This window comes from Brassica napus, chromosome C3, assembly GCF_020379485.1.
Source record: "Brassica napus cultivar Da-Ae chromosome C3, Da-Ae, whole genome shotgun sequence".
In the NCBI taxonomy this organism is placed as follows: Eukaryota; Viridiplantae; Streptophyta; class Magnoliopsida; order Brassicales; family Brassicaceae; genus Brassica; species Brassica napus.
Window position 1 is genome coordinate 22,542,359 of NC_063446.1, and position 13,437 is coordinate 22,555,795.

General features: G+C 31.8%; 2 protein-coding genes and 1 pseudogene across 4 annotated transcripts; 2 read left to right on the forward strand and 1 right to left on the reverse strand.

Moving 5' to 3' along the window:
• The first annotated feature begins 503 nt into the window (after positions 1-503).
• Positions 504-3,933, forward strand: LOC106385976 (MYB-like transcription factor ETC3). Of its 3 annotated transcripts, XR_007320324.1 has the most exons (4): positions 507-702; positions 820-907; positions 1,058-3,347; positions 3,411-3,933. XR_007320324.1 is itself a non-coding variant. In XM_013825879.3 (3 exons), exons 1-3 carry the CDS (start codon positions 639-641, stop codon positions 1,134-1,136), a joined length of 228 nt encoding a protein of 75 aa, XP_013681333.1. In that variant the 5' UTR covers positions 504-638; the 3' UTR covers positions 1,137-3,933. The 3 variants fall into 3 exon arrangements, 2 of the variants coding, with proteins under 2 accessions (XP_013681333.1, XP_013681332.1); XM_013825879.3 differs by having other exon boundaries at positions 504-702; positions 823-907; positions 1,058-3,933; XM_013825878.3 differs by having other exon boundaries at positions 1,058-3,933.
• Positions 2,429-3,933, forward strand: LOC111203661 (annotated as a pseudogene).
• Positions 3,934-6,057: 2,124 nt separating this feature from the next.
• On the reverse strand, positions 6,058-7,934 carry LOC106388750 (UDP-glycosyltransferase 72B1-like). Its single transcript, XM_013828891.3, has one exon. The coding sequence runs from the start codon at positions 7,766-7,768 to the stop codon at positions 6,215-6,217; it is 1,554 nt and encodes a 517-aa protein (XP_013684345.2). The 5' UTR covers positions 7,769-7,934; the 3' UTR covers positions 6,058-6,214.
• Positions 7,935-13,437: the final 5,503 nt, after the last annotated feature.

The following is a 13,437-nucleotide window of genomic DNA, read 5'->3' on the forward strand; positions in this document are numbered from 1 at the left end:
CTCCATGAGAACTCTTTATATAGGAAGAAGCTACATCTTTTCCTAAGGGCAAAGCTACATCTTTTCCTAATAATAATATGGAAATATTCCTAAGCTCGATATGTTTTACTTTTTCCTTAATCCATCAAACTTCACTTTAATGAGTTAACTTGCTCCTCAAATTAATTGGAATTATCCAACATCTACTAATTGACTATAAAAGTTAATCAAACTTATGCAATATTCACACGATTAACTCACTATAAAATGGAGGAGTATTATTGTTATTCTTAGATAATTAACTGCAGGAAGGTATTCAGTTTTTCAACTTGAATATGTTCCAGAGAATCACAATCAGGTAAATGAAGTCAGGGGTACATACGATTTTACTTTTCGGAAGATGCTAACAATGATTATTTAATCAATGAAAATCAGCTTAGTAAATTTAGATTCCTTTACATACACCGACTGACCGACCAAACTCGTTGGTTACTTTGTTCGTTTCCTATAAATAGAAAGAATGGTTGGTTGCTCTCTCTGAAAAAAGACCATTCTCTCTCTAATATCTCTCAGTTATTTCATCTTATTTCTTTTTTTCTTTGGTAAGAATTTCTTCTTATTCTTCTCATATACCCATAACGTTAAAACTGTGCCATCTCATGGATAAGCATCTTAGGACGAAGCAAACCAAGACCAACCCTATTCTTACTTCTTCATCTGAAGGTAAGCTCATGAAAACATCATTTTAACCTTTTTTTAAACATCGTTTTAACTTCCATGTTTACAAACAAAAATATTTTTCATAGTTTGAAACATCTGATTGATTATGACATGAAACAGAAGTGAGTAGTCTTGAGTGGCAAGCTGTGAACATGAATCAAGAAGAAGAGGACTTGGTCCGTAGAATGCATAAGCTTGTCGGTGACAGGTTTGATCCCTTTAAATTAACTAATTAGTTATAAACTTATAACTTATTAACGGCTACAATTTTGACCTAATTATTTTCTGTATAAATAATTATTTTATTAAACATGAAAATAGGTTAATTTGTTTTTTCTCACTATATTTGCTGATATAGGTGGGAGTTGATAGCTGGGAGGATCCCAGGAAGAACGGCAGCAGAAATTGAGAGGTTTTGGGTCATGAAGTATAATTGAATGTGTTACAAAAAAAAGTATAATTGAATTCTCTGAAGTTTCACTGATTGTCTCTTAATTTTACTTGCCAACTTTGTAATAATGAAGTTTTCTTAAAATAAACCATTTAAATTTTTGGCCTTACTAAGAGAAGAATGAAACAGACTTGGGCTTCTTCCAGTAAATAAGGCCGACGAGTGTAATATGTAGGCCGGCCCAATCATTTACTTTTCTACATTTCTCAAGTCAAGACAAAGTTGATACAACAAATATGAATCCGTCAAAGGGAAGTGATTGTATATATGGATTTCAACACAGACTAACACGTTGGAAAGTGGCAAATAAAAAATAGGAAAAACGTTGGAAAGTAATAAAAAATAGGAAAATTTTGGAGAAATACCTTTACAAGATTTTATTTTGAAAACTATATCATCATATAAGTTTTTGGAGAACTACACTTATTCATAAGTCAAATTACCCAAATATCCAATTGAAATGTTAATAATTATTTTAGCACCTAATTTTTTTTTAATAAACATAATTAACTTTAGAATTATATGCGTTTAAAAGAGAATCTTTTAAACTCGTTCCTTGCCAAACAAAATGATAGGTGTGACCTCGTGGAATCACAGCTTTAAAAAAAGTTGTAGAGAAACACACACACAAACTTTTGCGCAATAATTCTTGGCTCTTTTGGCTTTTCATTGATTTATATAGAAGCAAATACAAGAGGAAGGTGGAGACATCTTCTCCATGCGAGTACAATAAAACATCTATAAATTAATACTTCATAAATTAATAAACTCTATAAATTAATAAATTTTGTTAGTCCTAATTTGGGCCGGTTCAAAATTTGATATAAAATGATAAAATAATAAAATAATATTTTTTTAGAACATTCGATGTAAATATATGATCCACTAAAATTATAAATTAATTATTTATATGTATACATATTTTATATGAGTAAGAACCTTTTATTATATTGTTTGTTTTATATTCACAATGAAATTATCTTTATATTTTCTTAACACTTAATATATTTTTGATGAGATTTAGTAATATTATATCTAAAACCATATTTAACTTCTATGCAATATAGATTATATACACAATATAATATAAATGTCAAATTTTTAGAAAATAACAATTAATGTGTATACAATAAAATCAAATATTTTATTATTTTAAAATAAATATATCTTAAAATAAAAAATATAAATCAAAAAACTTTTGTAAATTAATAAATTAATAAAATTTCAAATTCTCAACGTTATTAATTTATAGAGGTTCTAGTGTACTTGTACGTGAAAATGGAAAAGTGGAGAAGGTTGGTTCCTTAACATAAGGAAGGCACATTCTCATTATTTGTCTGAAACAAAACTTAAGTAAATGAAAAGAACAGAAGGTCGGTTCTGAAGGTCGGTTCTGTTATGGTTCATACTTTCGGTTTGAGAAAATTGTCCCGGTTAACTTCCTTCGGTTGGTATATGTGACTCGTCACTAAGAGCATCTACAAGAGCAACCTTAAAACCTCAAATATAAGGTTTTATCTACTCCAAGAGCAACCTCAAAATCTCAAATTATAAGGTTTTGTACAGTGAAACCTTATATTTGAGGTTTCACTGTACAAAACCTTATATTTGAGGTTTCATATTTATTTGGTCCTTATACTTTTCTGTCTTTTAAAAATCTTCATAACTTTCTTGTTTATCATTTTAGTCCATACAATTTAATATCTTTTATATATATTCTTATAAATTTAACTTTTACATATAAATTTCAATAAATATATAAATGATTAAATAAAAACAAAGCATAATATTTTAATAATATTAAACAAATATTATACAAGACAATATTACATCAAAATTGGAGAGTCTACGGCAATCGAATGCTTGAAGAGATTTTGTCGTGCAATGATAGAAATATTTTCAGAGTGGTATCTCCGGTCACCAACAGCCGAGGACGTTGCTAGACTGCTTAGCATTGGCCAACAACGAGGATTTCCAGGAATGCTAGGCAGTTTAGATTGTATGCATTGAAAGTGGAAAAATTGTCCAACTGCATGGGCAGGACAATTTGCAGGCCGTAGTGGATCACCCTCAATCATTCTTGAAGCTGTTGCAGATTATGACTTGTGGATATGGCATGCTTATTTTGGTATGCCGGGCAGCAACAACGACATCAATGTTTTGAAGTCATCTAATTTGTTCTCAAAGCTTACTCAAGGTACCGCTCCTCCAGCTAATTATATTATTCAAGGGCAAGAATATAATATGGGTTATTATCTAGCTGATGGGATTTATCCGAAGTGGTCAACTATTGTTCAAATTATAAGTGATCCTCAAGGTCCAAAGAAAAGATTGTTTGCAGCAAGACAAGAGGCATGTCGAAAAGATGTTGAACGCGCATTTGGTGTTCTGCAATCCAAATTTGCCATCATAAAAGGACCATGTCGTTTTTGGAAGAAAGAAGTACCGCATGATATAATGACAGCATGCATTATAATGCATAACATGATAATTGAAGACGAACGGGACATCAACGCACCGATTAGAGATGCAAAAGCGGCGCCAGTGGTACAAGTTGAAATGGCAGTAAACGAAAATGCCCGGTTTCAACAATTTTTAGCTCGTAATCTACAAATAAAAAATAAAGAAGCTCATCTCTCGCTTCGAAATGCATTAATTGATCATATATGGGATCATTATGGGAATAATAATAATAATAATGAATAATGTATTTTTAAGTTTTTTATTTATATGTAATATGCTATTAAAATGTAATAGTTTATTAATAAATGTTGTTTAAAATATTTTTGTTGTATGATTTTAGATTATATAAAAGTTTTATGCTTTTATTTGAGGTTTGTATAATGCAAGGACTGTTATGTAAAAACTGAAAAATTTTAAGGTTTTTTTTGAAGTTTACTCTTGGAGAAGGTCACCCTTAAACCTCAAATATAAGGTTCAGTAAACCTCAAATATAAGGTTGCTCTTGGAGATGCTCTAAATGCTCTCCAGTATTTTTTTTCAAGTGAATTCACCGTACTTGTTCTGATTGAAAGATTTTTTTATCCAGAGGAGAAATATAAGAAGCAAATAGTGCATTGATGTATATTTTCTCCTTTTACTATGTATTCTTTACACTAATTTTCTTCTTTGACTAGCAAACAATGAGTCTAGAGAAGAGATGATATTTTTTGAACTTTGTGAATCTAGAGCACTTAAGAGCATCCCCATCACCAAACTCCACCAGTCTCGATTCCCAATGTGCATTTTTTATTATTTTAATTTTTTTTCGTTAGACTTTAAAAAAAAATAGTAGCCGAACCATTTGCGAGCCGCCATGAGGCGTGGGACCCGCAGAATAGTGTTGATACGGGTTCATAGTGGGGAGCTTTTGTGATACAGGTTCATAATAAAGGGTTTTTTATATATATATATATTTTTTGGAACTATGTGAACCCCCTCTTGATACTTCAATGCAGATGCTCTAAGACCATGCGCAACGGTGAGACTTATTGGAGTCCTTAGCGACAAAGGCATTTCGGATTAATCATGAATATTTTGAATTTAAAAAAAAAAAAGATGACCATTCACGGGCCACCACGTAGTCAATGGGACCCGTGAACAGTGTAACGATCAATCCTTACCAAAGGATTTTAAACACTCTTTTTTACACAAACTCTAAGAAAATGGGTTCCACACTCCCTAAAGACTCCCTCAAGAGCTCCCATTGTGGCTGCCCTAAGAACTCTTGCAGTTATAATTTCTTAACATACTTTTTCATTGTTCTTAAAAAATGTGTATGATTCAAGTTCAACATGTTCATCCTTCAATTCCGTAAGGATACCAAGAATCAATAACATGAAAAACGTTTATTTACCACAAACACATATAATAATCTTTTTAAAGTTTAATTTTAGTTATATACTTTCTGAATTTATAGAATGATTATAAAAATTATTAATTAAAAAAAGGATAAAAACGCTTATTACATATAATAAAGTCCAATTTTCAAAAAATAAAAAGTGTATTTCTAAAATTTCAAATCACAAATAAGATATTTTCAAATTATCTCTAAAAAATAACCCACATATTGTCAAATACCCACACACTTATTTTCTTCTTCATCCATTATTGATTTTCGTCATTTACACTAAAACGTTTTAAATCAATACGGAAACAAAGGGTACAAATCAAATCGATAACTGAATGATGAATGATGAGATAAAAACAAGTGTTCACAACTGAACAAATGATTGATTCTCAGTGGTAAAAGAGTTTTAGCTGGAACTTCCGTCATGGATTCGATTTTTCTTGACCACCCATAAATATTTTAAGTGTCAAAAACAAAATTCGGATTTCTATAGATTTTTTGGTGATTAATCACTAAGGTTATCAAAAAAAAAATGATGAGATTGAAACAATTGTTCACAACTGAACAAACAGTAATTTAAGCTACATTATTCATTTCTTACTATATTTTGTACTGTATTTAAAGAACCACTTCGAACCATTTGGCACAAATCACGATTACGCTGGTGAACCAAAAGTTTTTAGTTATCACTTAACCACACTCTTCAAATTTCAATCTAAACGCCTATGAAAAATTCAAAACTCCCACAAATTTTATAAATGATAGTTTTTCTCAAATACTACCCAGTCCATTCAAAATATTAAGTTTCTTCATAGAGATTAATAGAATATTTTTTATAATCAAAATATTATTAATTATTTACAAATAAAATATGTTATAAAATCCAAATGTCCAAAAATAAATAATAAATTTTACATTAAAAATTAAAACAAAACCTAATTTGAAATATATATTTTTTCTCTAAAACATCAACTACTTTGAAAAGAAATGAGTATTAAGAGAGAAACATCTTCTTTAAGTGAGCCTTAATTGCACCATTCTAAAACATAGTCATCAATAAACTGAGACCCAATATCAATTTTCAAATATAAGTTGATGACACAAAAGAAGCAAATAAAAGCATTACATTCATAGTTACTTCATACACAAACACAATTGCACATATCACATCGTTTGACTGTACAAATAATTGTATGAGACACATACACGCATATTCAGTGCTTGCCATTTTGCTCTAACCCTTTTTGGTGGTCTTTCCACTTCAATGCCACAAGACTAAGTGCCTTTGTAGAAGACCCATCATCACTCAGCACCCTACTAGCTTCTTCCTTCATTTCCTTCATCTTATTCCTCACACCTTTACCTTCTTCACCTTCCATTAATCCCTTAACCACTCTAGCTACCTCTTCTCTTCTCACCATCCCTTCCTCCCCCGCATGAGCCCTAAGCGCAACATGAATATCTTCGGCCAACAAAACCGCGTTCATCTTCTGCTCAGCGTACAATGGCCAAGCAATAAGTGGAACACCGCTTACTATACTTTCCAGAGTCGAGTTCCATCCACAATGACTCAAAAACCCTCCGGTAGACGGATGAGCTAAAATCTGGGCTTGTGGAGCCCATGAAGGGATCATAAAGCCTCTATTTTTAGTCCGTTCCAAGAAACCATGCGGCAAAAATGTCAGTGGGTCGGCTTCGCTATGCGATCTAAAAAACGAAGCATCTGCGGTTTGACTTGGGCTCCGTATGACCCAAAGAAACCGTTGCTTGCTGTCTTCAAGACCAAGAGCAAGCTCATTGAGCTGCTCAAGCGTTAGTACACCACCACTCCCAAATGAAACATACAAAACCGAACCAAGCGGTTGTTTGTCCAGCCACTTCAGACATTCAGACTCTTCGGTCCCGTTACTACCCTCTTGCTTAACCAACGGTCCAATTGGATAAACCGGTGGTTTGTCAAGACCCGGTTCTTGCAAGGCCTTTAAAGCATTTGGCTCTAGATCGAGAAAGGTATTAACAAGAACCCCTTCGGCTTCTTTGTACCTCTTGGCGTTGTGGAGAAGACATTTGTACACGTCATGTTTCCGATCTCTAGCCGGGTCAGGAGCATCTTTTCCAGCGAACGGTACACATCCAGGGAGCTGAACCGGTTCGGTTAACTCACTAAACTCGCACGACATCGTTTCGTCAAGCTTAGGAAGATGGATAAAGAACGACAAGACGTTGGCCGTTGATGGGAAGAAAATGTACGGCGACACGTGGAACTCCACGGCGACGTCAAAAGCATCCGTACCGAACAGGTCGACGCATAGCACCGTCGGCAAACGACCTTCCGCCGAGAACGAGTCAAAGACTCGCCGGAGCTCCGGGTTCGAACGACTCACGGTGAGGGATATACGAGTTTCGATGCGAGTGGTGGGTGGAAGGTCGGTGAGGTCGGCGGGAGGGAGAAAGACGGAGGAGATGGACGACGGGAGAGAGTTTAGTACAGTTCTTTGAGATTTTGACGGTGGACCTTCGCCGATGACGAGAAAGGTTACGGAGAAGGGGTGGCGGTGAACGAGTTGTTTAGCGAACTGGGCGAGTGGGATGAGGTGACCCATTCCAGGACTCGGAAGGATGGCGACGTGAGGTGCTTTTGATTCCTCCATTGATGCAAACTTTTTATTTTCTTTTGAAAGTTTGTGATTGCTTAACGTTTTTTTTTTTTTTTTGTAAATGTTGAGGTATTGTGTGGTGACTTTATATAGAGAGTTCGTGTGTATCATATTAACAGGGTGACATTATATTTTGTAGTAAAGTATATATATTTATTGATTTATTTAGCGTTTGTTAAATGTTAGTCCATTTTGTTTTAGCCATGATCTACTATAAACTATTCATGAACCGAGAGTACAACTGGATTAGTAATTTGTGGAGGAAAATTATATAGAATGATTTATTTACGTAAATTCTAAAATAACTACTATTTAAATAGAATAAAATAAATTATATTTTAATGATTTACGTGGAATATAAAAGAAGATAGAACATAGTTTTTAACATTCATGATTAAAGAGTACCATGAATGAGATGGAATGGAATAACTTCCATTATTCTATTCTTTTGCATTCCTTTTTCTTAATTCTTTTCATTCAGGCCATCAGCATCGGTAAGAAACTCTCCCAATTCTCTTAAAACATAGTTTAGCTTGTTAAAGGTATCATCCACTTAAAAGTTAACAGTTGTGTTATTTGGTCTGAAACGCACGTTTCTCCAAGACCAATCGATCCTTCACCTATTTCCTTTAATTTTTACTGTTTCTTATTTCTAACTATTATTTTAACGTGAGAGACGTGACGAGAGACGAGCCGCTGCGCGTACCCTCAGTATATTCCTGTAATTTTTCATACATATTTATTTTCTTGGCATATGTATAAAATACACTTTTAGTTATGAGAATTTTTCATAATGTAGGTAAAAATATTGCAAAGTGATATATTTTAAAATGGGGTGATTTTATACGCGACTCAAATTCATAATGATGTAACATTATATCTTCAATTATTGGAGCGGGGCATCCTTTTGTGATTGTAGGTAAAAATATGTGAGCGTGTCAAATGTCTTGGGCTCACGTGTGAGATGTGATGACATGCAAACGTAATGCCGTTGCAGTGATTTCCTTCGCTCCATTTTAACACTTCGTCAAATATTTATGGGACATCATGGCGACGATAAAAAGGCATACAATCATTCACCAATAGATTAGACTTTAGCATATGTTTGAGTGAAAAAGGTAATAATCTCAGAGCCCATAATAGACAAAAAGCGAGTGGTGTCCCGCACGATACATCAACTTTTTCTGACATCAACTTTTTCTGACATCAACTTTAAAAAATGTTAAGGCTTTTTAATAGTTTGATCAAATTTCTCAAAACCTTATTGTGAGAATCTATTAACATTAGTTAAAGCAAATCCAAAAAAAAATTGAACGTTCTTCTGCTCCTACCTCTTCCAAATTAATGCAACAGTTTGTGCCATGCATACACTTATTACGTAACCCTTAATTTGAGGCTCTTCTATATACAGCTTAGCTTATGTTGTAATTAAGAAATAAGAAATATGGAACATGGTGGTGAAACCCTTCTTCCTCTTACTCGGCATGTGTGGTGGAATTAAAAGGAGAACATGCCATGCAAACCTCTCGGGTGCTTATAAGTCAACTCAGCAATTTGGAAGGAATCACATGTTAACATAATTACATTGTCTTACCTTGATGAACTTGAAAAGTAGCTCTAAAGCCACAAATACAAATTTCCGAGGAGACACAAGATTATAATTCACTCTTTTTAGGAAAAATATTTCTCTCTCCTAAATTTATTTTCTCTGCCTTCTCTCCTCTTCGCCACCTAGGGTTTTCGGGTTCCAAATCTCCGGTGGTCACCTCAGCTCTTACGCGACCGCCGGGGCTCTGCTCGTCTGTCTTTGTTGTTGTCTAACCAGTCATCTCCCCTAGAGAGTCAGGTTTGGAGACAGTAATTTTTGAATCTGCTTTTTAAATGACGGCATCGTCGCGTGGAGATTTTCTCTCGTGCCGTCGGAGGCTGTGTCTGTCTGATTTCTCGGTAGGTCTGTGCTTTGATTCTTCGGATCCGTTTGTGTCGGGTTGAGTTGATAGAAGCTGCAAGAGCCGTAGCTTCTAAGTTTGAGGGCGCTTATCTCTCAGTAGCTCGTGATAACCGACTTCTTCTTCTTTGACTATTTGGTTTCGCTTGGTCTCAGCCTGATTCGCTGCTTAGCTAGTTATTAGGCTAGTTACTCCGCTAAGGTTCATTTCGTTGTCGCTTTCGTTCTAATTATTTAGTTTCAATTTTGCATTCTGCTACTAGTTTTTCTGTAATTTCTGGCACAATTTGAAAACTTGGTATAATATTTAACATTTTACCAAATAAAAAAATCATTCTTTTTAACGGTTTAAAAGAGGTAGAGTGAACATTTGTTTCTGCTTTATGAACAAATTAAGATGAATATCATTGCTAATTGCCAGGCTAAAATTATAATCACATAAAGAAGATGGACTGGACATAGCTAGGTTGATTGGAAACTTAGGAGTTAACAATCTCGTATTCTATTTTTCTTAAAATAAATGCTAATGTAAGTTTAAATCTAACTACAGGTATAGAAATTTTGTCCACCCACGTTTCACAATTTATATAACTAAATATTATTTCTAAAATTCTACATTTTAAAACTAAAATAAAATTATAAATTATAGAACATAAGCTTATTTACTTATTTTTAATTTTTAAAATATTTTTGTTAACAAGTAAAGAATCACTGTTTTAAAATTTTGGTCTTTTTCTTCATTACAAACAAGATTAAAAAACTAGTTGTTAAAGAAAAAATCAAAATTTTATTTTATATCTGCGATATAAGTTATTTGAAACATTTAAATACAGTTATTAATAAATAATTTGCTAATAAAGTTACTTGTAAAATATTTTAAGGGTGGTAAAAATATAGATACCAAAATATTAATGAATATAAAATAAATGAATTTATTTTTGAAATAATTAAAATTTAGGGTTAAAGCTATAAATTTTATAAGTATGAATTAAGCTTTTTCAAAGGACCATGAATTAAGATTTTGAAAACGTTTGGATAAAGATATGTGAATTGTTCGAATATATCGAGATATAAAATATTAGGAAATTTTATTTATTCAAATTTTAGGAAAAAGTAGAGATTATTTTTTTGATTCGTTTATGTGAAGCACATGCGTTGCTTTTGTCGGGACGCCTTTTATCTCATATTTGGTTTTATCTCCACTACCCTTCGTTACAACACTATCAATCTTTTCATGAAACTTGGAACTTAGCAAACAATAGATATTTGATACCTTGGGGTTCGATGAGGTTTTGTGTGTACGAATTGTGAGACTATCGTAGTAATTATCTGTTTAGTTAGCTTGAATAATTGTTTCTTATTTTATATTAAGAATTTTAATTGATAAATGTAATTTGTTTCTTTCTCATCCCGTTAAATTGAAAACCTTAGTTCAAAATGTAAATTGTTTAAATATTTGTAGAAATTTTAGATTTTTGATTGGTGACATGAATTATAAACAATCAAGTTTAAACTAGAAATACAACTTAAAAATATTACCAATCGTGAATTAGTTTTTAATTTTTTAAGTCAATGGTTGAGTTATAATTAATATGCTGTACAAGAGTTAAAATTTTGAATTATTCTTTTAGTAAAATTAATAACTCAAATATTAATTCAACGTCAAATAAAATTGCATGTATTAGAAGTTGAGTTTTGGTTTTCTATTAGTTATTATACAGTTCTGTTTCTAACAATTTTTTTTTGACACATCCATGTCTAACGTTTAGTTTCTCTTAGTTAATAAAGCATTTTCGGAAAAATATATATATTTATTAGTTAGTCAAAAATGTTTATAAGCTATTTATTTTTTTCCATTTGAATTATTTAAACAAAATCATTCATATACTTTTAATTGGTAATGCTATTTGGTAACTAAAAGTGTACGTACATAAAATTCTACATAACTATATAGGTATCTTTTGTTAGAATATATATATATAAGTGTTTTTTAATTTTAATTTTAATTTATATATATTTAATTTTATAATCTATATTATTAAACTTATATTAATTGTACTACTGTTGATTTTTATAATATTTTAACAATAACAGATACTGTAATTTATACTTCAAAAAATTTAACGGTAAATAATTTTAAAATATGGTAACTCATATTTTTTTTTTAAACGTACTAAATAAATTTACAGTTTCTACTATTATAATTTTACTAGTATTTGGGCCCGTACTACGTACGGGTAAAGAATTTCTTTTTTTAAATATCTATTTTTTTGTTAAAATATATAAACACCAAATAAATTGTTTTCCATTATTTCTGAATGACAAAATATACAGAAGAGTGTTAATTTGAATTTGCAAAGCCATATATTATAGATAATATATCTAGAAAATTATAACAACTTACCTCAACAATAAGCTATATATCTCTATTAACAATAAGATAAAGTACCACTATTAACGATAATATTATTTAATTTCGTCCACGCATCAATACGCAGTTTTCACATTTTTAATGACATAAGCAAGTTTTTTTGCCCTATATCCATAATATCTTAAAAATTAATACAAAAAAAAAATTCAATAACTTTAAACCTTTCCATGTTAGCTGAATGAAAAAGTGCAAACATATTTTCTTTAGTATTTCCATGGTTTAACTATTAAATTATGCAGCCTCGTTGTCCTTTCCTCTTCCTATGATAATCCATAAAAAAAACTCAAGCTGAATCATACATAAAAAATAGAGAGTATTATTTTGAGAAGCAGAGCAAATAAATTTAAATAAAAATAGTCATAAAACTATCTTGATCTTTGACCTTTTTGCTACATTTAAGAACCAAAAAAAAAGAATGAAGCGATAAAACAATTAAGAAAAGAAAGAGAGAGAAAAATACAGAAGATAATTAATTAATACATGAATAATTTATAGGCAATGAAACTGTTTGGATCGTGCAATGAAATTAGAAGTAGTGGAATTCTTTATTGTTAGAAAGTTATTTTGTTTACAATTCTGTATTTTGCAATTGGTTCAGACTTTTACAGTTACATGGATAATTAATTAGTTTTTATCTTTATTTTTTTTAGATATGAATATATATAACGGCTGTGACTTGCGGAGACTTGATGAATATTTTATACGTTAGATAGGTTCTAAATGTTTGATTAATAATAGGCTTGATGGATATTATACTGTAGACAATTGGGACGTAACACTGGGTCAATAATATTTGACAATCACCTACATATTGATCAAACTATTTGATGTTATTTACTCAACGATAATAATTTCTATAACATTAATATAAAGAGTATAGTATTACAATAACATTAATATAAAGAGTATTAACCTTTGGTGTTGTCTGGACAAGGTAGTCCAAGTGGAAGGACGGGCTTGGGTTGCTAAAACAATCCGGGTTCGATCCCCCCATGCGGAAACCACCCTGCCTCGTCTAGACACTAAAGCGGGTACTGGGCCTTCGGGCCCAGAGAAAAACCTCCCGGGTAAAGTTGGCCTGCTGCCTGACCGGGTCCAGGGGAATGATCCGCGTAAGCGGAAAACCCCTGGATTACAAAAAAAAAAAAAAAAAAAAACCTTTGGTGTTACCGATGATTTACCCTTTTAGACACCTTCTCAAGTTTGAGTGATGCTTCATCAAATCTTGAGATGGTGAACAGAGTTGCAGATCTTTGTCATCTTCTTTTACATTTGTTCTCTACATCTATTATAGCAAATATGTATATAATCTTGTAAAACGTAATTGACAAAAAATCAGAAAAATTGATATCTATAAATTAATAAGCCATACATTACGTAATTGTGCTTATGGTTGCACAA